Source organism: Thalassophryne amazonica, chromosome 23 (assembly GCF_902500255.1).
Source record: "Thalassophryne amazonica chromosome 23, fThaAma1.1, whole genome shotgun sequence".
Taxonomy (NCBI): Eukaryota; Metazoa; Chordata; class Actinopteri; order Batrachoidiformes; family Batrachoididae; genus Thalassophryne; species Thalassophryne amazonica.
The window spans coordinates 34,579,581-34,601,449 of NC_047125.1; the positions used below are offsets into that span (position 1 = coordinate 34,579,581).

General features: G+C 44.7%; 3 protein-coding genes across 8 annotated transcripts in view; 2 read left to right on the plus strand and 1 right to left on the minus strand.

Annotated features, from left to right (window-relative positions):
- The window catches only part of rbpjb (recombination signal binding protein for immunoglobulin kappa J region b), a 55,587-nt gene extending 42,888 nt beyond the window's left edge, over positions 1-12,699 (plus strand). For all 3 annotated transcript variants that reach the window (XM_034164092.1, XM_034164094.1, XM_034164093.1), the window contains exons 6-11: positions 1,770-1,907; positions 1,989-2,101; positions 2,447-2,587; positions 2,679-2,834; positions 2,928-3,031; positions 10,212-12,699. In XM_034164092.1, the coding sequence (XP_034019983.1) occupies positions 1,770-1,907; positions 1,989-2,101; positions 2,447-2,587; positions 2,679-2,834; positions 2,928-3,031; positions 10,212-10,527 (968 nt within the window). In that variant the 3' untranslated portion in view covers positions 10,528-12,699. The remainder of the gene's footprint in view (positions 1-1,769; positions 1,908-1,988; positions 2,102-2,446; positions 2,588-2,678; positions 2,835-2,927; positions 3,032-10,211) is intronic.
- Positions 12,700-13,667: 968 nt separating this feature from the next.
- The window catches only part of tbc1d19 (TBC1 domain family, member 19), a 33,273-nt gene continuing 25,071 nt past the window's right edge, over positions 13,668-21,869 (plus strand). For all 3 annotated transcript variants that reach the window (XM_034164090.1, XM_034164091.1, XM_034164089.1), the window contains exon 1: positions 13,668-13,671. The gene's annotated coding sequence lies outside the window, so the exon portion shown is untranslated. The remainder of the gene's footprint in view (positions 13,672-21,869) is intronic.
- On the minus strand, positions 15,349-20,854 carry cckar (cholecystokinin A receptor). 2 transcript variants are annotated; one of them, XM_034164095.1, is made up of 5 exons: positions 20,632-20,854; positions 20,070-20,321; positions 16,837-17,098; positions 16,539-16,666; positions 15,355-16,408 (listed from the first exon to the last, which is right to left on the minus strand). In XM_034164095.1, exons 1-5 carry the CDS (start codon positions 20,750-20,752, stop codon positions 15,858-15,860), a joined length of 1,314 nt encoding a protein of 437 aa, XP_034019986.1. In that variant the 5' UTR covers positions 20,753-20,854; the 3' UTR covers positions 15,355-15,857. The 2 variants fall into 2 exon arrangements, with proteins under 2 accessions (XP_034019987.1, XP_034019986.1); XM_034164096.1 differs by lacking the exon at positions 20,070-20,321 and having other exon boundaries at positions 15,349-16,408.

The window sequence follows — 21,869 nt, forward strand, 5'->3', positions numbered from 1 at the left end:
TGCTCAGGGGACCCCTGATTATCTATTGTGATGGAGATTTGAACCGAAGAGCCTCTCTGAGCTTATTTTACCCGCTGTACCCACAATGCAGCAGGTTAGTGGGGTGAAGATGTTGCATCACAACATCAAGGATGAGGTTATAAGTCATTTAAGCCCTGGTCCCACCGAATAATGAACAGTGAATAATGAGCCACGTAGCATGTTTTTTTTTTTTTTTTTTTTTTGTACAAGTCCAGTTATTCTGCAATCATGGGAGAATAGTGGCTCTTAGAGGCAGAATATTCAGCTAACAAAGCTCATCTCTGAGCGTGGCACTAATTTCAAGAAGTTCAAAATTTAGCAACAACAGCGTGGGGCAGTTTGAGTAAGAGGTGCTACGAGGACAAACGAGGATTTTAGAAGCATCTTTGTGGTGAGGACGAGGCTGTTAAAAGCCTATTATCCAAGTGCCTGGTGGAGGACAGGAGGAGGACAGGACAGGCTATTTTCGACAGGCTCAGCCCTCTTGAGCACAATTCCACCTGCTTTGTGCAGGACGCTGTATATAAAATTATTTTGTAGCGGATTAATCATTTTCTGTCAGAGCTTGGATCTTGAAAACACCTCTATTCGCTTCTGGAATCACAGAGGACTGTTTCATCTGGACCCTTTTTGTCCCTCTCTCCTGCTTCATGAAGTGGAGAGCATATTTTGGAACGGCTTAAAAGGTAACTTTTTATTGTAATGGCTTGGTAAAACAGTTGCATGTTCATTCCTTCTTTAAAAGCTGCTGTGAAAGTATGTTTATGATCGATTTAACATCTTATAAATGGATCAGATGAGGCGCGCTCTGTGCGAACTGACGCAGTCTGCTCACACTCAAGAAGAACATTTACGCAAAACACCAGCTTGCAAAAGAGAGATTTTGCAGATATTAAAGGACAAACACAAAGTTAAAAGTTGGATCACAGTGCCAACATGCTGTGGAAGAAGTAAAACTGGTGAGAGGAAGTGCAGAGGTGACCCTCCAGGAACCCGTGGTTTGGTTCTAGCTGCTCTGGTGCATTTAATGACTCTGGAACACGGGTGAACGGCAGCCTGGTGCACAGCACGCACCAGCCAGACTGTACAGGAGTGTCTATTTTTGGACTGCATTTAAAAAAATGTGACAACATCTTGAATGGATGCTGTGAATTGAAAACTCACACTTTAAAGGGACCAAGTGTGGGAGGGCTGGAGGCGCTACATGGATCATATGTGACTTGACGTGGATCATATGCGGCGACACGAGCCACTTGAGGCTGGACGGGGCTCAAATGACAGGTCGGTTAAATAATCACTGACGCTCCCATGGCTCATTATTCATGGCTCATTATTCGGTGGGACCGAAGCTTTACTGGGAATGTGATTGTCAGTCAAAAAGAGGGTGGGGCTTTGTTTTCCACACCCTGCTGTAGTATGTAGTAATTGTAACCACTGGAGGGCGCTGTAGCCTCGCGTGAGCCTCTTGTAAAAACCTTTGACTGCTCCCTTGTTTTCACTGAAGGTTGCCACAGCAAATCCAAGGTGGCTCTGCATGTTTGATTTGGCACAAGTTTTACGCTGGGTGCCCTTCCTGACACTGCTCCTCATGACATGGAGATATGTGTCGGGGGGCGTTCCTGGGCATAATGCACAGAGGACCTCCTCTCTCCAGATCTTTGTCACTGCTGTTTTCTCGGCGGGATCCTGTCACCGTTGTTTTTGTTTTTGTCTGACTGTGGGACATGCCTCTCTGTGTTTGTCTACAGTGTGCATTGCGTCAGGGACCAAAGTGGCGCTCTTCAACCGGCTGCGGTCTCAGACGGTCAGCACACGCTACCTGCATGTGGAGGGGGGCAACTTCCACGCCAGCTCCCAGCAGTGGGGCGCCTTCTACATCCATCTGTGTGAGCGTCACTCAAACGGCACGTGGCAGCCTGTGACTGGTGGGCGGGGCTGACCTTCTGTCTCACGTTTTGTCTTTGCAGTGGATGACGAGGAGTCAGAAGGAGAAGAGTTCACTGTGAGAGACGGTTACATCCACTACGGACAGACGGTGAAGCTGGTGTGCTCCGTCACCGGCATGGCCCTGCCCCGCCTGGTAACCCGCCCCTTCACCTTACAGACGCTCCCCGTCCGGGTTTGTGTGTTTGGTCCCTGAATCACAGGCCACGCCGAGGTGGTGACATCATGCACACTGATGGTGTCCCCTCAAAACTGACCAATCACAGCGCTGATAATACTTTTATCTATTTATTTATTTATTGTAACTGTAAGAAAGTATTTTCTTGAAGAAAGATTTAATATTGAATAATGTCCACAGTCGTTACGATTCTGAGGTATCGAACACGTTGCCATTTGTTTCTCGGCTGCTGTCATTCCTCGTATTTCCACTCGTGTCTCTGCGTCCTCCTGCCCCCGGCTGATGACTGTCCTCCTCTCTCAGATAATCCGTAAGGTGGACAAGCAGACGGCGCTGCTGGACGCCGATGACCCTGTGTCCCAGCTGCATAAGTGTGCCTTCTACCTGAAGGACACAGAGCGCATGTACCTGTGCCTTTCCCAAGAACGCATCATCCAGTTCCAAGTCAGTACCTCCTCGCGTCCTTACACAGCGAGCCGCCAGCGGACATGCGCGTGTTTACTGAGGGTTCTTCCTCTGTCCCTCCTCCCTCTAGGCCACTCCGTGCCCAAAGGAACCCAACAAGGAGATGATCAACGATGGCGCCTCCTGGACAATCATCAGCACCGACAAAGCTGAGTACACCTTCTACGAGGGCATGGGCCCTGTGCACTCGCCTGTCACTCCCGTGCCCGTGGTCGAGAGCTTACAGGTGCGCTGCAGCACACGGACGTGTTTCTGTTCTGCCGCTGTCCCCTGTCTCACTGCGGCGATGACATCATCTGTTGTTGTGTTTTGGCTGCAGCTCAACGGGGGCGGAGACGTGGCCATGCTGGAGCTGACGGGTCAGAACTTCACTCCAAATCTGCGTGTCTGGTTTGGAGATGTGGAGGCTGAGACCATGTACAGGTGTGTGTGTGTGTGTGTGTGTGTGTGTGTGTGTGTGTGTGTGTGTGTGTGTGTGTGTGTGTGTGTGTGTGTGTGTGTGTGTGTGTGTGTGTGTTAACTTAATGATTGGATGTGATGTTTTCCTGACTTGGCTGATGTTCCTGTGATTATAGATTCAGCACTTAAAGCTGCAGCATTTAGGACCTTAATTAGTGTTAATCTTTTCGTTAGCATGTAATTAATTACCTGCTGCAGTGAGTGTGTGCGCTCAGGAGCACAGAAAGACACTTTCATGTCTCCACGGGAGTGCGCCCCCTCATGGAGGCGCCATGCTGATACAGCAGCTCAAAAGGGACATATTTATTCCACCTTTGGCATTTGCAGCACAAATGGAAGCAAGAAGAGGAGTCTTGTTTGGTAATGCTGGTTTTTGAGAAATGAAGGACCAGTCGTGTGGAGGATCACCACAGACGGCAGGAGACCAGAACCCAACATGCTTCTGTCCTCACTCAGACCTGCAGGGTGAACTATTCCACTTCCAAGTTTTTATTGTCAGGTTGTTGTTTGTTTGTTTGCTTGTTTGTCCCACCCGTAACAATTGGAGAAGTAGTTGGACACCATGATGATGCGCGCCGTTGCCACAACAGTGAGAGCAGACAAACTGCAGATGCCACAGCGTGCAGGTTCCTCTGTACGTCGTAATAACGCCAAGTTGATGGTCTGTCTGCAGGCGTTTGTTAATAAAAGTCCTCGTTGGCGTAATGGACAGTGAGACTTGTGTACGTGCCGTCGCTGGACCTCCAGTTCACCTTCACATGCCCAGCTCCCAGAAAGAAGAAGAAGAGAAAAATCTTCCAGGAACCACTGAGCTGCAGTCAGCAGCTTTGATTAGCTGGTTACATTTTAATGCAACCACAGCGTGTTTGGAGTGATGGTGATGATAAGGACCGTAATCATTCATTCATTCATTTTCTGCCACTTATCCGGGTCACGGTGGCAGCAGGCTGAACAGCTCAGGCCACACTTTCAAATCCTCAGCCAACAATCCCAAGCCAGTTGGGAAGTATAGTCCCTCCACTGTGTCCTGGTCATCCTCGTAACAGGTCACTACTGATAATGATAATCATGATCTTTTTCTTCTTCTTCCGGCTCCTCCCGTTAGGGGGCGCCGCAGCAGATCTTCTGTCTCCATCTCACCCTGTCCTCTGTGTCTTCCTCTGTCTCACCAACCATCTGCATGTCCTCCCTCAGCACTTCCATAAACCTCCTCTTTGTCCTCCCTTTTCTCCTCCTGCCTGGTGGCTCCATCCTCAGCATCCTTCTAGTTCTAGTTTGGTTTATTACAAAATTCAAAGAATACATTAAAACATTCCATACAGTTTAATAAATACATTTTGTAATTGGGACACCCTTAAAGCAGTCCATAGCTTATGAGCGGGGCCCATCCTTCTCCCTATATACACTGGGTCCCTCCTCTGCACATGTCCAAACCATCTCAATCTCGCCTCTCTGACTTCGTCTCTAAACCGTCCCACCTGAGCTGTCCTTCTGATATGTTCATTCCTAATCTTGTCCATTCTCATCACTCCCAAAGAGAATCTCAACATCTTCAGCTCCGCCTCCTGTCTTTTTGTTAGTGTCACCGTCTCTAAGTCGTCCAACATAGCTGGTCTCACTACTGTCTTGTAAACTTTCCCCTTCACTCTTGCTGATATTCTTCAGTCACAAATCACTCCTGCCACCTTTCTCCACCCACTCCACCCTGCCTGCACTCTCTTCTTCACCTCTCTACCACACTCTGCATTACGTTGGACAGTTGACCCCAAGTATTGAAACTCATTTACTTAAACTACGTAAACTGCACTATTCCACTGGGCTCCATCTCATTCACACATATGTACTCAGACTTGCTCCTACTGACTTTCATTCCCCTTCTCTCCAAAGCATATCTCCACCTCTCCAGACTACACTCAACCTGCTCTCTACTCTCACTACAGATCACAATGTCATCTACAAACATCACAGTCCATGGAGACTTCTGTCTGATCTCATCCATCAACCTGTCCATCACCAGTGCAAAAAAGAAAGGACTCAGAGCTGATCCTTGTGTAATCCCATCTCCACCTCGAATGAATCCGTCACTACACATCTCATTGCTGTCACACTGTCCTTGTCCTGCAGTACCCTCATGCTTCTCTGCCAATCCAGACTTCCTCATACAATACCACAACTCTTCTTTTTGCACTCTGTTTTAAGTTTTCTCAAATTCCACAAACACACAATGTAACTCTTTCTGGCCTTATCTGTACTTCTCCATCAGTATTCTCAGAGCAAACATTGCATCTGTAGTGCTCTTTCTCGGCATGAAACCATATTGTTGCTCACAGATCTTCACCTGTTTTCTAAGCCTAGCTTCTACTACTCACTCCCATAACTTCATGCTGTGGCTGATCAACTTTGTCTTTGTAGTTACTGCAACGCTAAATGCCATTTCCTTAGCTTTTGCCACTTCTCTTTTCACTTTACACTGCTTCTCCTTGTCCTCCTGTCTACTTTCTTCATCTCTCTGACTTTCCAAATTCACTTTCACCAACTTCTTTTTCCTTGCTTTCCTGAACAGTGATGGGAACGATGACAACGATGTTGATAATGATGGTAACTACAATATAGATAATGTGATGTTAATGACAACTATGATGACAATAATAATAATAAGAAGAACTATGATAATGACGACAGCTATGATGACAATATTGATGGTGTTAATAAAGACAAATGATAATGATAATGGTGACGATGACAATATGCTAATAATGTCGAGGATGATGATGACAGTGACCATGGTGATAATGACTGTGATGATGATGCCAGTGAACGCTGTACAAGATGGCATTTCTATCAAAGATGGTTTATTGTCATTCTGGGCTGAGTGGAAATATGAGATTTGATGTAAACAAAACCCTCATTACAAAATGTTTAATCTGAGGGTTTAATAATCTGCTGTGTGTGTGTGTGTGCGTGCTAGAATCTTCTTCTGCAGGAGATTACAGTGCCTTCCTGCAAGAACATGTTTGTTTGCAGTGTTTGTTTTTATTTTTAGCACGAATGTTCGTAACAGTAACTCCGATCTGCATGAAACGAGGCTGTTGGAGAATGGTGCAGAGAGGCCGCCTGATTAAAAGAGTGACACTAGGGGACACCATCAGTCTCTAAAGTTTATATCTCAAAACTGTACCAAATTTGACATGGATGATCTTGGGACAGGTATTCATTGAAATACATAAGTACATCCTAATTGTTGAAAGGGGGTGTGGCCTATTGGCTTTTTAATTATTAAAAGTGGCATTGCTCACAGCATTCAAACTATCAAGCTGAATTTTTTAGGGATGATAAAGACCTGTCAAGGTTGCATAAAGTTCACTTTGTTGTAATTGTGGACCATATCTGAGTTGGTGATGACTACACAAAGTGTCATACAAATGACACTTGAGTGACACTCCTCTCTATGCTGGTGTATGCTGGTGAGACAGCATAAAGAGGAGAGATGCTGCACCACTGAACAGGGTCGTGAGGAAGGCGGGCTCTGGTGCTGGCACTGAACTGGAGTGTCTCTCAACAGTGGCAGACAGAAGGACCCTGTACTGGATGCTGACATGGAGGGAGTCACAGCTGAAAGAGAAAGTACTTCTTGATTGGTGTTTGTTCTGTTGACGGCACACTTTGCATGATAGCACTGTCACCCACGTGGGTCTACGTCTCACACCCACATGTCAACATTTGAAATGTTAGGAGTGGCATGGCCCTCGCAGGGGTTTGGGAGGCGATCTCTGTACAGGGCTTGGACCCCATGTATACCTGCTGGCAGTCTTGTTTTTATTTGTGTTGACAATATGAACTGCCGGTACTCCTCTCATTCTCATGTTTTTCTTTTTGTTGACTGTATAAACTGACGTTACGTCTCTCATTCTCGTGTTTCCATTTTTTGTTTTTGCTGACTGTATAAACTGGCGTTACGTCTCTCATTCTCGTGTTTCCATTTTTTTGTTTTTGTTGACTGTATAAACTGGCGTTACTTCTCTCATTCTCGTGTTTTCATTTTTTGTTTTTGTTGACTGTATAAATTGGCATGCGTTCTCTCATTCTCGTGTTTTCATTTTTTGTTTTTGTTGACTATAAATTGGCGTTACTTCTCTCATTCTCGTGTTTTCATTTTTTTGTTTTTGTTGACTGTATAAACTGGCGTTACTTCTCTCATTATCGTTTTTTTTTTTTTTGTTGACTGTATAAACTGGCGTTACTTCTCTCATTATCGTTTTTTTTTTTTGTTTGTTTACTGTATAAACTGGCAGTACTTCTCCCATTCTCACATTGTTTTTGTTGACAGTGTAAACTGGCAGTATTTCTCATTCTCATTTTGTTTTTGTTGACTGTATATACAGTCAACAAAAACAGTAGTATTTCTTCTGTTTTTCTTGTTGCTTAATGCTGACAAATTATACTGTATTTGTTGTCTTTCTGATGCCTGATTCTGTTTTTTCTCTCTGTTTGAGGTGTGGTGTCTGTTTCTGTTACCCTCCTGTCCTGTGCACCAGCAACATTTCCTTTATATTTGTTTTGTAAAATGTGTCTGTCACATGACCCATGCAGAGGGTCACCCCTTTGAGTCTGGTCTGCTTGAGGTTTCTTCATCAAAGGGAGGTTTTCTTACCACTGTCGTCTGGGTTCTTGCTCTGAGAGTTGGTAAGGTTAGACCTTACTTGTGTGAAGCGCCTTGAGGCAACTTTGTTGTGATTTGGTGCTATATAAATGAAAATAAATTTAAATTCAATTACTGTGTAAACTGGCAGTACTTATCTCACTCTCATGTTGTTTTTATATTTGATGTTTTTGTTGACTGTATAAATGGGACTTCTCTCATTCTCAGGTTGTTTTACAACCCCAATTCCAATGAAGTTGGGACGTTGTGTAAAATGTAACTAAACACAGAATACAATGATTTTCAAATCCTCTTCAACCTATATTCAATTGAATACACCACAAAGACAAGATATTTAACGTTCAAACTGATAAACTTTATTGTTTTTGTGCAAATATTTGTTCATTTTGAAATGGATGCCTGCAACAGGTTTCAAAAAAAGCTGGGACAGTGGTATGTTTACCACTGTGTTACATCACCTTTCCTTCTAACAACACTCAATAAGCGTTTGGGAACTGTAGTGCAGCAGATAACTGAAACAATCTTGCAAATGGTGATAAAAGCATCAAATTCAGCAGAAATTAGACATTCGTCTTTTGGAAAAAAAACAATTGGCTACTTGAATTTTCAATCAGTGGTCAGGTAGGGGTCAACTGAAGAATTACACTTTTGTCAAAATTAAAAGATGCTCCAATCATATTGAAAACTATACCACATTATTTGCTTGATCATGAAGATTCCAAAAAGGTATAGTTTGGAGCATTTACCAAAATTGAAGCAACTTTAAGTTTTGACCCCTGTACAAACTGACACATCCTTGCTGTTTTTATCCCATAATTCCATAGAATTTAGTCATAGATGGTCCAAACTATACCTTTTTGGAATCTTCATGATCAAGCAAATAGTGTGGAATAGTTTTCAATATGATTGGAGCATCTTTTAATTTTGACTTCTGTGTAATTCTTCAATTGACCTCTACCTGAACACTAACTGAAAAGTGGCTAATTGTTTGTTTTTTTCCCAAAAGAGGATTGTCTAAGGAGTACTTCTGCCGAATTTGATGCTTTTATCACCATTTGCAGGATTCTGCTCTAAATATTCTCTTATCTGCTACACTACTGAGGACACTAATTGTTGAAGCTTTGTAAGTGGAATTCTTTCCCATTCTTGCTTGATGTACGACTTCAGTTGTTCAACAGTCCGGGGTCTCCGTTGTCGTATTTTGTGCTTCATAATGTGCCACACATTTTCAACGGGTGACAGGTCTGGACTGCAGGCAGGCCAGTCTAGTACCCGCACTCTTTTACTACGAAGCCACGCTGTTGTAACACGTGCAGAATGTGGCTTGGCATTGTCTTGCTGAAATAAGCAGGGACATCCCTGAAAAAGACGTTGCTTGGATGGCAGCATGTGTTGCTCCAAAACCTGGATGTACCTTTCAGCATTGATGGTGCCATCACAGATGTGTAAGTTGTCCATGCCATGGGCACTAACACACCCCCATACCATCACAGATGCTGGATTTTTAACTTTGCACTGCTAACAATCTGGATGGTCTTTTTCCTCTTTTGTCCAGAGGACACGACGTCCATGATTTCTAAAAACAATTTGAAATGTGGACTCATCAGACCACAGCACACTTTTCCACTTTACATCTGTCCATTTAAAATGAGCTCGGGCCCAGAGAAGGCGGCGGTGTTTCTGGATGTTGTTGTTTGACTTTCGCTTTGCATGGTAGAGTTTTAACTTGCACTTGTAGATGTAGCGACGAACTGTGTTAACTGACAATGGTTTTCTGAAGTGTTCCTGAGCCCACGCGGTAAGACCCTTTACACAATGATGTTGGTTTTTAATGCAGTGCCACCTGAGGGATCGAAGGTCACGTGTATTCAATGTTGGTTTTCAGCCTTGCCGCTTACGTGTAGAAATTTCTCCAGATTCTTTGAATCTTCTGATTATATTATGGACTGTAGATGATGGAATCCCTAAATTCCTTGCAATTGAATGTTGAGAAACATTGTTCTTAAACTGTTGGACTATTTTTTCACACAGTTGTTCACAAAGTGGTGATCCTCACCCCATCTTTGCTTGTGAACAGCTGAGCCTTTTGGGGATGCTCCTTTTATACCCAATCATGACACTCACCTGTTTCTAATTAACCTGTTCACCTGTTGAATGTTCCAAACAGGTGTTCTTTGAGCATTCATCAACTTTCCCAGTCTTTTGTTGCCCCGTCCCAGCTTTTTTGAAACCTGTTGCAGGCATCCATTTCAAAATGAGCAAATATTTGCACAAAAACAATAAGGTTTATCAGTTTGAACATTAAATATCTTGTCTTTGTGGTGTATTCAACTGAATATAGGTTGAAGAGGATTTGAAAATCATTGTAATCTGTTTTTATTTACATTTCACACAACGTCCAAACTTCATTGGAACTGGGGTCGTATTTTTGATTTGTTGACGTATAAACTGACTTCTCTCATTCTTACTTTCTTATTTTGGCAGGTGTGCGGAGAGCATGCTCTGCGTGGTGCCCGACATCTCCGCATTCCGTGAGGGCTGGCGGTGGGTGCGGCAGCCTGTCCAGGTGCCCGTCACGCTGGTGAGGAATGACGGTATCATCTACTCCACCACGCTGACCTTCACCTACACACCGGAGCCCGGGCCGCGGCCACACTGCAGCGCCGCCGGCGCCATCTTGCGGACCAGCAATTCCAGCCTGCTCAGCAACAGCCAGGAGGCCAACTCCAGCGTCTACGGGCCCAACAGCACCGCCAGCGCCGGAGTCACATCTAACGCCGCTGCTGCTGTGGTGTCCTAACACACCAAGGCCACGCCCACAGTATGCCTTGAGAGCAAATATACCAGGAGGTATATCGCAACTGGGAAATAATGGAACCTGACTCTCTAAACTGCTGCGTGTTAAAGTCAGATACCGAGAAGTTGAAAGGACAACGGGACAAATGTCACGGGAGGAGGAACCACGTTAACAAGCTGTCAGAGCTCATTGACACGCCCCCTCCCTTTGTGGTTACTTTTGGGACCTGCTGATCCACTTGGGGTGTTTGGGTCGAGGCTCAGAGCACCCAGCACCTTTCTACAGCTGTGAGAGCGGAAACCACCACAACAACAATACGTCCAGCGCGTAGTCCCGGGACTTTGCGTGTTCTGTCCCGCTGCGTGCTTCCTGATTCACCCGTTCGCTTGGCGTGGTTTTGCTCTGTGGGATCCTGAGGCGGGTTTGGATGTATTGTTGTTGGAGGGCGTCCGAGGATCCAGAAGGGGACACTCTCAAAACATGAGAGTTTTTATGGACCAAGGATCTTGTATAAGCTTTAGTAAAGGTACATTTTCTCCATACCTTTTTGTATTAAACATATAGTAAACTTTTGTTACCAAATAGTTTCTATTCTTCCTCTGAGCTTGGACTTTCTTTTCCCTTTTGAGGTCCAAAATCCCAAACTGTAATGCGATGGTGAACCTATTGTTTTTTTAATACTACTTTGCTTCTTCTGTTTGGGGAAAAAGCTGAAGTCTGGTTTGTTTCTTAACATTGTTTTTTGGTTTGTTTTTCTAAATCGGGAAAAACCTCAGAGGGCCTGTTTTTTATCATTGGTTTTTATGAAGTCTTTAAAAAGAAAAGCTTTAAGCAACGCCTCTGCCTTGCCTGCAATACTCGATTTGCGCTCTGTCTCCTTTGGAACGTCACACACTTCAGTACATCTCATGTGGAGCCATCGCAACATTTGCAGAATACATCGGGAAAAAAACGTAGACCGCAAATAAAGATGGACGATGTGACCCGCAGTTTCACTTTCATGTGTAGAAATGAAGCCAAAAAAACCCGCCGTCGTGCTCAGCTGATGTCAAATCAGATACTAGAAAAATTATTTGTTCTGTGACGGCGATAGCTAGCCATCAATCGTAGCTATCTGCCCGGCGCAACGTTTCAAAGCCAAATACTGACCCTGGAACAAACATATCTGAGAAAAGTTCAGTCAGCACATAATGGTGTTTTCCTTCCATTTCTTATTGACTTGAAGCTGCCACTAGGGGGTGATAGAGGTATTTTGGCTTCACTTTGGAATCGCTGCTCTATCGTCCATCTTTGTGTACAGGCTGTAAAGAGCTTGTCATTTACGAAACATTGTAACTAATGATTGCTGACTTCAAAGGATAGCCTTAGTACTGTATATTATTACTGTGTACACCAACCAATCACATATCTCTTTCTACGTGTATTGATCACTGTCGTCGTATGCAATCGTACGGCGAAACCTGTCGTTTAAACCGCACCGCGAGGCGTCTTCCAGGGTGTGCCGTCGCCTGCTTTTCCTACCGTGCGAACAGACACTTCTCCAATTAGTCGTGGCCTTACCAATATCTTCAATTCCCAAACGATACTTCGCTTTTTTTGTTTTTTCTTCGTAGCCACTTTGGGCAAAAATAAAAAAAATCATGAACGCCTCGCTTCTTACCACAGGAGCTTCAGCTGCAACTTTTCAAAGCAAAGCCACAAAGTTTTTAAAAATTAAATTATTGTTTTTATTGAGCAGTGCACATGCACGTGCGCTGCACAGTTCTCTTTTGGTACAACTTTAGCAAGCGCTGTAAGCTCCTCTCTGCCGTCTTAGCCTTTTTCTAAGAAAAAAAAAAAAAAAAAGAACCTACATGTGTCGTGAGGTTCCTGCAGAAGCGAGCGTTTGATCCGTCGGAGTCGTTGCACTCTCCTGACTTCATGGCGAGTGAGTCTCCTGTTGGAGCACAAAGGCCTTCTAAACGCGTATTACTCAAAATGTGCATTTATTAAAAATAAAATACATACAGCAATATTGTACAGGTCGTGTTTTTTCATGTGGTTGTTGTTTTCCCGCCTGAGCACTAGTTCACCAGCCAGCGAGTATCATCGCTGCCATTCAGTATCGAGTCAAACTCGCTCCTTTTCAAAGTGCGTTCCAGATACTTACGTTTGAATCGATCAATGCTCAAAAAAAAAAAAGTATCTCGGGGTTTGTGGGTTTTTCTGTCTTCCACCAGGATGCAGACAGGGAAAAATAAATAAATGCACATGTGATACTTGTGATGGGAATGAACTATTTGGGGCCCAACCGATATTTTTTTTTTTTTTTGGGGGGGGGGGGGGGGGTATAATATGATGGAGTGAAGAATTAATGATAATGATATATCTATTGATATATACATTAACAAAATGTCAAGATTCTGAACATTTTATCAAACTCTTATGACAGAAACTAACAGTAACAGAGACTATAATAAATAGAAATAAAACCAAACACTAACCAACGTACCACACTCTGCCTTCACTCGGATTGCTGGTTGCAGTGTCACATCGCTCAGTATTTGTATAAAATAGATTTCTTGTCTATTTTGACCCCACCTCGCTGGCTGTTCAGTGACCACTTGTCTCATGTCACTGTGTACCACCCACTCTGAAGATGATTGACAGCTGGCCTCTTTGCCTCTGTCTCCTATTGCTGATGTGGCCAAGGGGGGATGGGGTCCCAGCCATGCTTGATAGCATTTAAAACAGTACTGTCAAGCTGCAAAGTGTTTTTTTTTCTTCATTGTTTATTCTAAACTAAGTCGTCTTCTATCATCAAAAATAACGCCGATACTAAGAAGTTCGTAACAGACTTTTGGCGGCCAATATATCGGTTGGGCTCTAAACGATCATAGTGGAGCATGATTGTCTGCACAGTGAAGTTCTCCTGGATTTCACCAGGAACCCCGACCCCGTACATGTAAAGAAACGCTTAAGTTATGGTCACGTGTTGTCGCCCCGGTGGTTCATGTTTTATATTGTAATGTTGATATTTTTTAAATTATTGGTACACGCTCTCCCCTTGTCTTACTTGTTCCTGTCAGAAAAGTGCATTATAGGCCGTGCTGCCTCTGTTGGCTCAGACCACATGGTCCCTCCCGGATTTGTTGATGAATCGGTGCCGTGGCTGTTTTGTAGTGTTGGACTCATGGCGGTAAAACCTCGACCCTTTACTCTGCAGGATGGAGGTCAAGAAATCTGACTGTAGATCACTTTTAAAGCTTTGTTTGCTTGTTTGTTTGTTTTTTTACATTAGCCCCGCCCCCCAGTGGCTTGGATTTTGTGTTTACATGTTGCCGCCCTCAGAGGCGGGTCACCCCCGGGTCTGCGGCGGTCTGAGCAGCAACTCTGTTACTTGGAACAACAAAGGGGGTGATGCATATTTTTTTTTAAAATATGTCGCCGTGACAATCCGAGCTGGTTTACAGTTTTTCTCTGTCACATGTCGAGACAGCGCATCTGGCAGAGGTCACGTATGTTACACGCCTTCTAATACGCACGTCGTATTAAACGGGCAGATGATCTTTTGCGTTGGGATCCACACTTTGTGTTTCTGCGTCTGCTCGTGTTTGTTCTTCCGGAAGCAGCTGGTCCCGTTTGTCTTTTATAAGGAGCTGTGAACAGTGTGTGTGTGTGTGTGTGTGTGTGTGTGTGTGTGTGTGTGTGTCCTTGTCCTTGTCCTTGAATATGCCAAATGTCTTTTCTAATGTCGTCTTCATGCACTGCTAACACGAGGGGGGCGGAGTCAGAGGCAGCTTTAAAACAAAAGGAGCGCTTTGTCCTTCTGGTCCTGGTCTTTCCGCCGTAGCCTCTCGGCGTCTCCTCGCCGTGTCCGTGTGTGGTTCTAGTGCAGACGAGATGTCGTCGTGGTAGAAACGTGCTCTGTGCTCGAAGGGTCGCCGATCGTAGAAACCTGTGCTGTTTGTAACATTTAGCAATAATGTCAAAACGAGGGGACTTTTTTGTAATAAGATGGTTTGTTTTTTGTACATATTACAGCTCCAGATCATGCTCACGTCTGTATGTCATAAAGAGAAAACAGGACAAAAAAAAACAAGACAAAACTGATATTGGCATAAAAATGAGTAATAAAAAGTGATATCAAACATTCTGTTGTCTACGGTTTTCATGGTTGTTTTCCTCCACAGGACTTATTGAGTTATTTTCATCTTTATTTCACTTTTTGCTGATAGATGTTGCCGTGGCAACGGACCCACGGCGAGTGGCGTTTTAGGCATCAAGCTGGAATCCGGTAAGAGTTTGTTTTAGAGCCGCTTCTTAAAAGCTCTTCATATCTGCATTTGCATATTTATGACTGTTATAAAGTATTTTTTCCCTTTGTGGAGATGGTACGTGGGAGGCACTTGATACTGACACCACAGGTAACCCATGAGCTGGTTCACACATGACGCACAGTCATGTGGAGTAAGACACACCCACTTTTATTGTGTTTGTCAATAATAAAGGAGAACACTCCACCGGTGGCTTCTCTCCATCCTCCCTCCGTCTCTGGCAGCCCACAGCCGTACTGGTACTGGTTCAGTTCTGTGGCGGTTCTCCTGAGGTGCCTCAGTCACATATAAATAGACATTTGTCGGCTCCGTGCCGCTGATGCGTCGCACCTGTCTGTCACAGCTAAACCACGCCCCCTCTGCATATCTTCTGCAAACTACCAGAGCCAGTGACAGTTTGGATTCTTTGGATTGTATATTTTCTTCTCATAAAGCTGTTTTCTCTCTTAATGTGATAATTCATTAATAGTACATAGTGGACACTTGATACTTCCACTGTAGGTACACCCTGGGCGGTGCACGGGCTGATTATGTTTTAGGATAGTTTGGAGCAGATAGTTGCATACTTAAAATGATTAAGAACACAAATGCTCGTCACTCTGAGTCCGAGCTAAAGATGCGAGTTGACCGAGTAACCCTTAGGTTGTTGATCAGACACGCTTATGCTAACACACTGAACACAAAACACGTTGCTACATCCGTGCTGCTATATTTAACCACATGACTGCTAATGCCGGGAATTCAGTCTTTGAAGACTGGATCCAGGTGTTCCCAGTCCCACCAAACGATAAGACCTCCCCAGTCCAAGTCCACAAACACACTCCGGGTCAAGGACTTTCCTTCACTGCAGAATTAAAGGCTGAAGCTTATTTACATCCATCTCCCACATGGGTAAAGAAGCGGACTTTGAATGATATTTTTAGGGTAAAACCACACGTGGCCTCTGGAAGTCGGCATGTCGGTGCTTTGAGGATGTTACGTCAAAGCGACACGGCGGTTTGAGGCGTCCTGCTCCTTTCAGACCGACACACGTATGTATGTGAAGCGTGTGTTGGCACCACTTGGCGGCGTGTGGCAGTTTCGCTCGGCGGTGTTTGGCTTTGCACCGCCCACTTGCTGTGTGGGCCACGGCCCCCTGGCCAGCCGGCTGCAGCCGCCGCCTCTCTTGCAGCGGCAGCAGCTGAAGGTGGCGAGCATGCCCTGACGGAAGCGCTTGTTCATGAAGCAGTAGATGATGGGGTTGACGCAGGCTGAGGTGTAGGACATCAGGTGGATGAAGGAGATGGGTGCTCCGGTCAGGCGGTGCGCCGAGCGCCGGTCAAACGCCTGCCACGCATTGACCACAAAGATGGGGGTCCAGCAGAGGAAGAAGAGGAAGACGATGACCAGGAGCATGCGGATGACTCGTTTCTTGGCCATCAGGTTGGCTGTGGAATTGGTGCAGCTCACGCGGTCAATCGTCATCTTGCTGCTGGTGTCGCCGCCCACCGCAGCCACTGGAGCTTTCTTCATGCTCGCCTGGAGGTAACATCCGTCGCTGTCCCCTGGCTTGATACTGGATTGTCTGCCTGTGGAGACAGAAATGGAACGACTGCAGGATCCGTGTCAAACCCAGAACTCCTCCTGCGAGCACTCGGAGGACTTCCTGTCAAAGCAAAACGCCACAAGCACGCCGCTTCCTCGCTTCAAATTTGTTACCTTTGGTGGTTCTTTGCTTGGACAGCTCAAACTTGATGCCTCGGTAGAGCTCCACGGAGATTAACCCGTAAGCCGTCATCATGACGATCCCGGGAATGAGGAAGAGCAGCAAGAGGAGCGACACGTACCTGACAGGAAGTACAACAAATAAAAGAAACAAAACAGTTACTGTGTTGTTTTTAATATTTGGAGAGCGGTGCCAGAAGGTTCTCCTGAGATGCCATCTCTCACCAGCAGCAGCAGACTAAAAATCAAGAAGCAATCATCTAGAATTAGCGTTGCTGCATTTCCTGCTCACCAGGCCTGCTGGATGACATCATTGGGCCAGATCAGCCGGCACATGTGTCCGGTGCTGTTGTTGATGCGGGTGAAGGGTTTGAGCGTGCTGTTGATGGGGTAGGGCAGCATCAGGATGAAGGACACTGCCCAGGTGGCAGTGATGACCTTGGCGGCGTGGGATTTGGTCTGCCATGTCCTGGAGGTCAGCGGGTTGCAGATGGCACTGTAGCGCTCCAGTGAGATGGCCACCAAGTTGAAGGTGGACACGCTGACTGAGATCCCTGCAAAGACCAAACACAGAGCAGATTAAAATGGCAAACATCCCTGAAAGCCTTGTTCGGAAAAGTTACGAGTCTGACCAGTCAGAAGTCACATGACATTAGGTTTTTCCTAATTTGTTCCAACACTTGTGCATCTGCGGTTTGAGACGGGATTTGGATTGCATTTTTGGCAAATCTGTTTTAGGTCTGAAGGCTCAGATTGGAGTCAGCATGTGTTCAGACTAACCTCTAAAATCACGTCCAAAACAGTCACATCAAAGACGTGATGTAGAGTGATCGAGCAGCAACGCAGCAGCTGCCTTCAGTGTGTGTGTCTGGCGCTTAATAATGCACAGATGCATTCTGGGTCAGTGCGTGAGCGGCTCTGGTACCACTTCACTGTAAGGAAGTGGAGAGAGATTAAGGCGGCACTTCACTTTGGCAAAAATGCCACGCCCCACTCCACCCACCCGCTGGGCTTCATGTCATTACTATAGCAACTGAAGTGGATAAGACTTGAAATGAGGATTGTCACACGGACACATGGATCGGATCTGGTCACTTAGGGTCTCTAATGTGGACGGATGACCAGTGGGATCAGAATCCAGTTTTTACTGGAAGTCTGAACAAAGTCCATTTGGTTCTATTCTGAGTTGGGACCAAATGGTCCATTGTGGAAAACCAGTAATTTTTAGTTCCTGATATTTTCCCTTCAGGTGTTTGTGTCAGAATGCTTCTCGTTGTTGAACATTTCCTTCCTTTTACATCTGGACGTGTCGCTGTCAGCCACAGCGTTTCTGATGGAAATGTAACCAGTGAGCAGCGACGGCACATCCTGCTCGGCCGGACCGGCATCTGCGCGAATGCACACGGTACCAATAAGTCACCCTATAAATACATTAAAACGCTGGCTCCAATCTGAGAGCAGCCACACGTAAACGGATAAACACTTGGACAAATGAGATAATGAAGACGGTGCTGTCATCTCGCCCAGCAGCGCAGGATGTAGCAGGAAAAAAATCCAGCGGCTTCAAATTGGATAATCGGAGCAGATGAGACAGAGGAGCAGAAAACTGAAGGATGCTTTAACAAAATGCACACAAATCCAACCCTTCTCAGTCCAGTGCCACACTTCACACTGTCCAGATCAAGAACACCCTTCAAAAACTGAGAATGTTTGGATTAAAGCTGGAAAAAAAATAGAGAATTTATTAAAGCAAATTTGAAAAGTTTATCACTAGTGGACACGCCCACATTTCACCTGGCTGTGGCAGCCAGAGTGTTACTTCAGGCAGGTGAGCACGGACGAGTTACCTGCCTGGGTGGTTGCCATCCAGGTCCCTGTTCTGTAGTCTGGTTGATGCTACGACATGCGGCGTCTCCGCACACTTCCAGATCTAACCTGTTAACCACAAGGTGTTACCCAGTCGTCTCAAAACGGGTCCCCAAAGGGCTGAGAGTATCTTTGATGACCAGATCAAGAACACCCTTCAAAGGTGAGGCAAATTTCTGTCAAAATTAGTAACAATAAAAATTCTAGTAGAGATTACAAGAGTAAATTGAGAGGTGGGGCCACATGTTGTGACATCACCATGTGCAGTGACAACACCACACTCAGTGATTTAATTTAATTAGCTTATAATGCGCCAAATCACAGCAAAAACCGTCTCAAGGCGCCTTACATAAAACAAGTCAACATAAAATTGAATAAATAATTAAAAATGAATAAAAAATTCAAATACATAAATAAAACAAGTAAAAGAATAAAACAAATAAAAAATAAAAACTATCCATAAGAAAGAGAATAAAAATAGGTTTTGAGTCTTGACTTAAAAATGTCACACAAAGTGTGATGAGAACTTGATTAGGTTTCGTGGTGACCAGCTGACTGAATCTTCTTCACCTTTTGGGAGCTGTCCTTATGATGTCATAAAGACCTGCAGGTGTTTGCTGAAGCAGCTGTTTGCTCTCATGCCCTCGAGTCGATGGTGTGACAAAAAGCAGCAGAGCGACTTTATTTGATCTGGTCGAATGTAAAAACTGTTGGTTTTTTCCCAAAGGTTTCTGATGAGAAATATAGTTTCTTTGTATCGTAAATTCTGGGAGGAAGCTCCTTTGAGCCTGAAGCACGACAGATGAACTGATCCTGCAGCTGACAAATAACGTTCAGATAAATGAGCTGAAAACAGAAGCTTGTATAATTTCCTGCGCTGAAGGTTCATGTACGCTGATACCTGCAGGTTGACTTGTTTCAGGAGTCTTCATGTGTTTTCTGGTTTAGTTTCAGGAGGTTTTGGTGACGTGACGCGTCTCCTGGGTGCAGCCTCAGAAGACTGAACTGCATCCACGGAAATTCAAAGTTAATTTTACAACATGAAGAAATAAAACCCTGAACTCAAATGTCTTCTTTCTGTGATGGATTCTGTTTAAAGACTATTAGAACCTTCTCACAATCCCGGGCCAGATCAAGAACACTTTTTTTAAGTATCATTATTTCAATAAAACATAACAGAAATACTAAATAAAACACTGGGCCCTATCTTGGCATCTCAAGCAGCTATGCATTAGGGGGCGTGTCCAACTCCACTTTTTAAGTTCCACAGTATCAAATAAATTAGTCACAAATTGTTTTGATGATGGATTTAACTGAGGTTTTCTGGCGAGGAAACTGATGTCTGCACAAAGCGTGAATGTGCGAGCACTTTGTTTACTTTTTAAATTCTTTTCAGTTCAGTTTTAGAGAATTACTCGTGTAAAACCACGTCTTTGTGTCTACGAGGATCGCGTTTGCGTGTTGTGAACCTGCTTATGTCCGGCCTTTCTGAATATTTCACTGCATAGGCGGGAAACTGTGCTGGACTTTAGACCAGGTTTTTGATGAAACTGTTCTCTGCTGTCTGTGATCTGGCACACCTTGTCTTTGAGACCAACCTTAACACCAAACCGGCAAACGCTGCTTAAATCTCTCTTTGGTTATTGTTCCCTGGCTCACCCATGAAGTACATGACCAGCTTGCACATGCTGTTGCCAAAGATGAAGTTCTTCATGAGGTTGGGGATGAGGGTGAACGGGATGCAGACTAGGGACACCATCAGATCGCTGACAGCCAGGGACAGCAGGAACAGGTTGGTGACCGTCCTCATCCGCCGGTTCCTCACCAGGATGATGATAATCAGACTGTTTCCCATCACGCTGAGGATGAAGATGAGGCTGTAGAGGATGATCCTCACAGTCTGGTTGATGTCTGAGACACAGGAGGGGGAGACATATGGACACTTAACGTTTTGCGTCATCGTGTCTTCTAATTTGGTGAGATTTGTATTTAAAGTGATATCAGATCAATCAGCAGAAGTGACAGAAGAAAGCAGCTTCATGGAGGAGCTGACCCATATGCGTAAAAGGCGCACAGAGCGCAGTTTTGGCGTTCTCTGCGCCTTTTACGCACGGAGCGCAGAGAACGCCAAAACTGCTGCTCAGGCTGCATTTTGGGGGGGAAAAAAAAGCACAGCAGAAAAGTGTGGAGCAGTAATGAAAGTCATGTAAATATTTCCTACCTTTGGGCTCCGAGTGCTGCTCCTTCTCACACTCCGAAATGTTCCTGATCCCGAAGCTGCACAGAATCCGGTTCAGGTCGGTGGAGTTGATCAGCACGTCGCTGATGGTAAAAGTCTCCATGTCCACTTCTTCGGCTTCAGGTCAGATCAGTTCCGCCAACATTTATCCTCATGCTCTTAAAAGAGGCTTAAACTGCTGTGAAGCGGGTCTGGGTTCGGTCTCCGGCGTGTGCGCGCACTCAGAGCGCGCAGTCCTCCTCCAGGCTCTGCGCAAATCAGCATCCGCTTTTCTATTTTTTTTAATGAGCTGCACAGGATGCATCACGGTTTAACTATAAATAGAACAGAACTTGTTTTTGGTGAGTTTTGGATTAGTCTGGAGGTGGGGGGCGTTCAGCCCGACTTCTTGTTCATGCAGCAGCAGTTATAACGGGGAAAAGTTTTTAAAATCATCAAATGTCAAAAAGGTGCAACAATGTGTCTGCATCTTGTACAAGAACTCGTCCACTCTCCGAATGTGCAGTAAATTGTTTTTATGTGTCAAATTATCGACACTATTAGGAGAAAAACATTCAGGATTTATTGCAAAAGAGTTTTTTTTATCGTTTTATCTGGATATTCAACTTTAATCTTCTGCGGTTATTGTTCTTACATACTTTTTATCAGGCCTGTGTGTGTGTGTGTGTGTGTGTGTGTGTGTGTGTGTGTGTGTGTGTGTGTGTGTGTGTGTGTGTGTGTGTGTGTGTGTGTGTGTGTGTGTGTGTGTGTGTGTGTGTGTGTGTGTGTGTGTGTGTGTGTGTGTGTGTTTATCTGCACAGTTGTAACATAAACAGTTCTCATCCGGAAAAAAAACTTTTCCCGATCCTGTTCGATTGTTTTGTTGTTGTTGTTGTTTTAACTCCAGTCTGCTACTGGCATTTCTGTTTAGCAGATTTATTCTGATTATTATTTAAGCTTTTTTAAAGGCCCACGGTAAAAAAAAAATAAAAAAAATCCATACTTTTGGGAAGCTTTCAGATTTTATGTTCATTTCATAGATGAGATAGAACTTTATTGATCCCTTGGGAAAACTCCCTCAGGGAAAGTGAGGTTCCAGCAGCATTGTATAGCAACACACAGGGTAAGAAGCACACAGATTATCAAAAGTTAAAGTAAGAAAAAATTTACAAAAAGTAAATACAAATACCACACATACTGTTCGCTACTGTCTGGCTCCTACTGTTGCTCTCCTTCCCGTC

Bases quoted from the DNA above. Each gene is read 5' to 3' on its own strand.
- cckar (XM_034164095.1), bottom strand. From the start codon at position 20,752: ATGGAGACTTTTACCATCAGCGACGTGCTGATCAACTCCACCGACCTG. The intron at 20,322-20,631 runs GTAGGAAATATT...CCTGTGTCTCAG, and splicing joins GCAGCACTCGGAGCCCAAAG to ACATCAACCAGACTGTGAGG. The intron at 16,667-16,836 runs GTGAGCAGGAAA...ACTTCCTGTCAG, and splicing joins GATGTCATCCAGCAGGCCTG to GTACGTGTCGCTCCTCTTGC.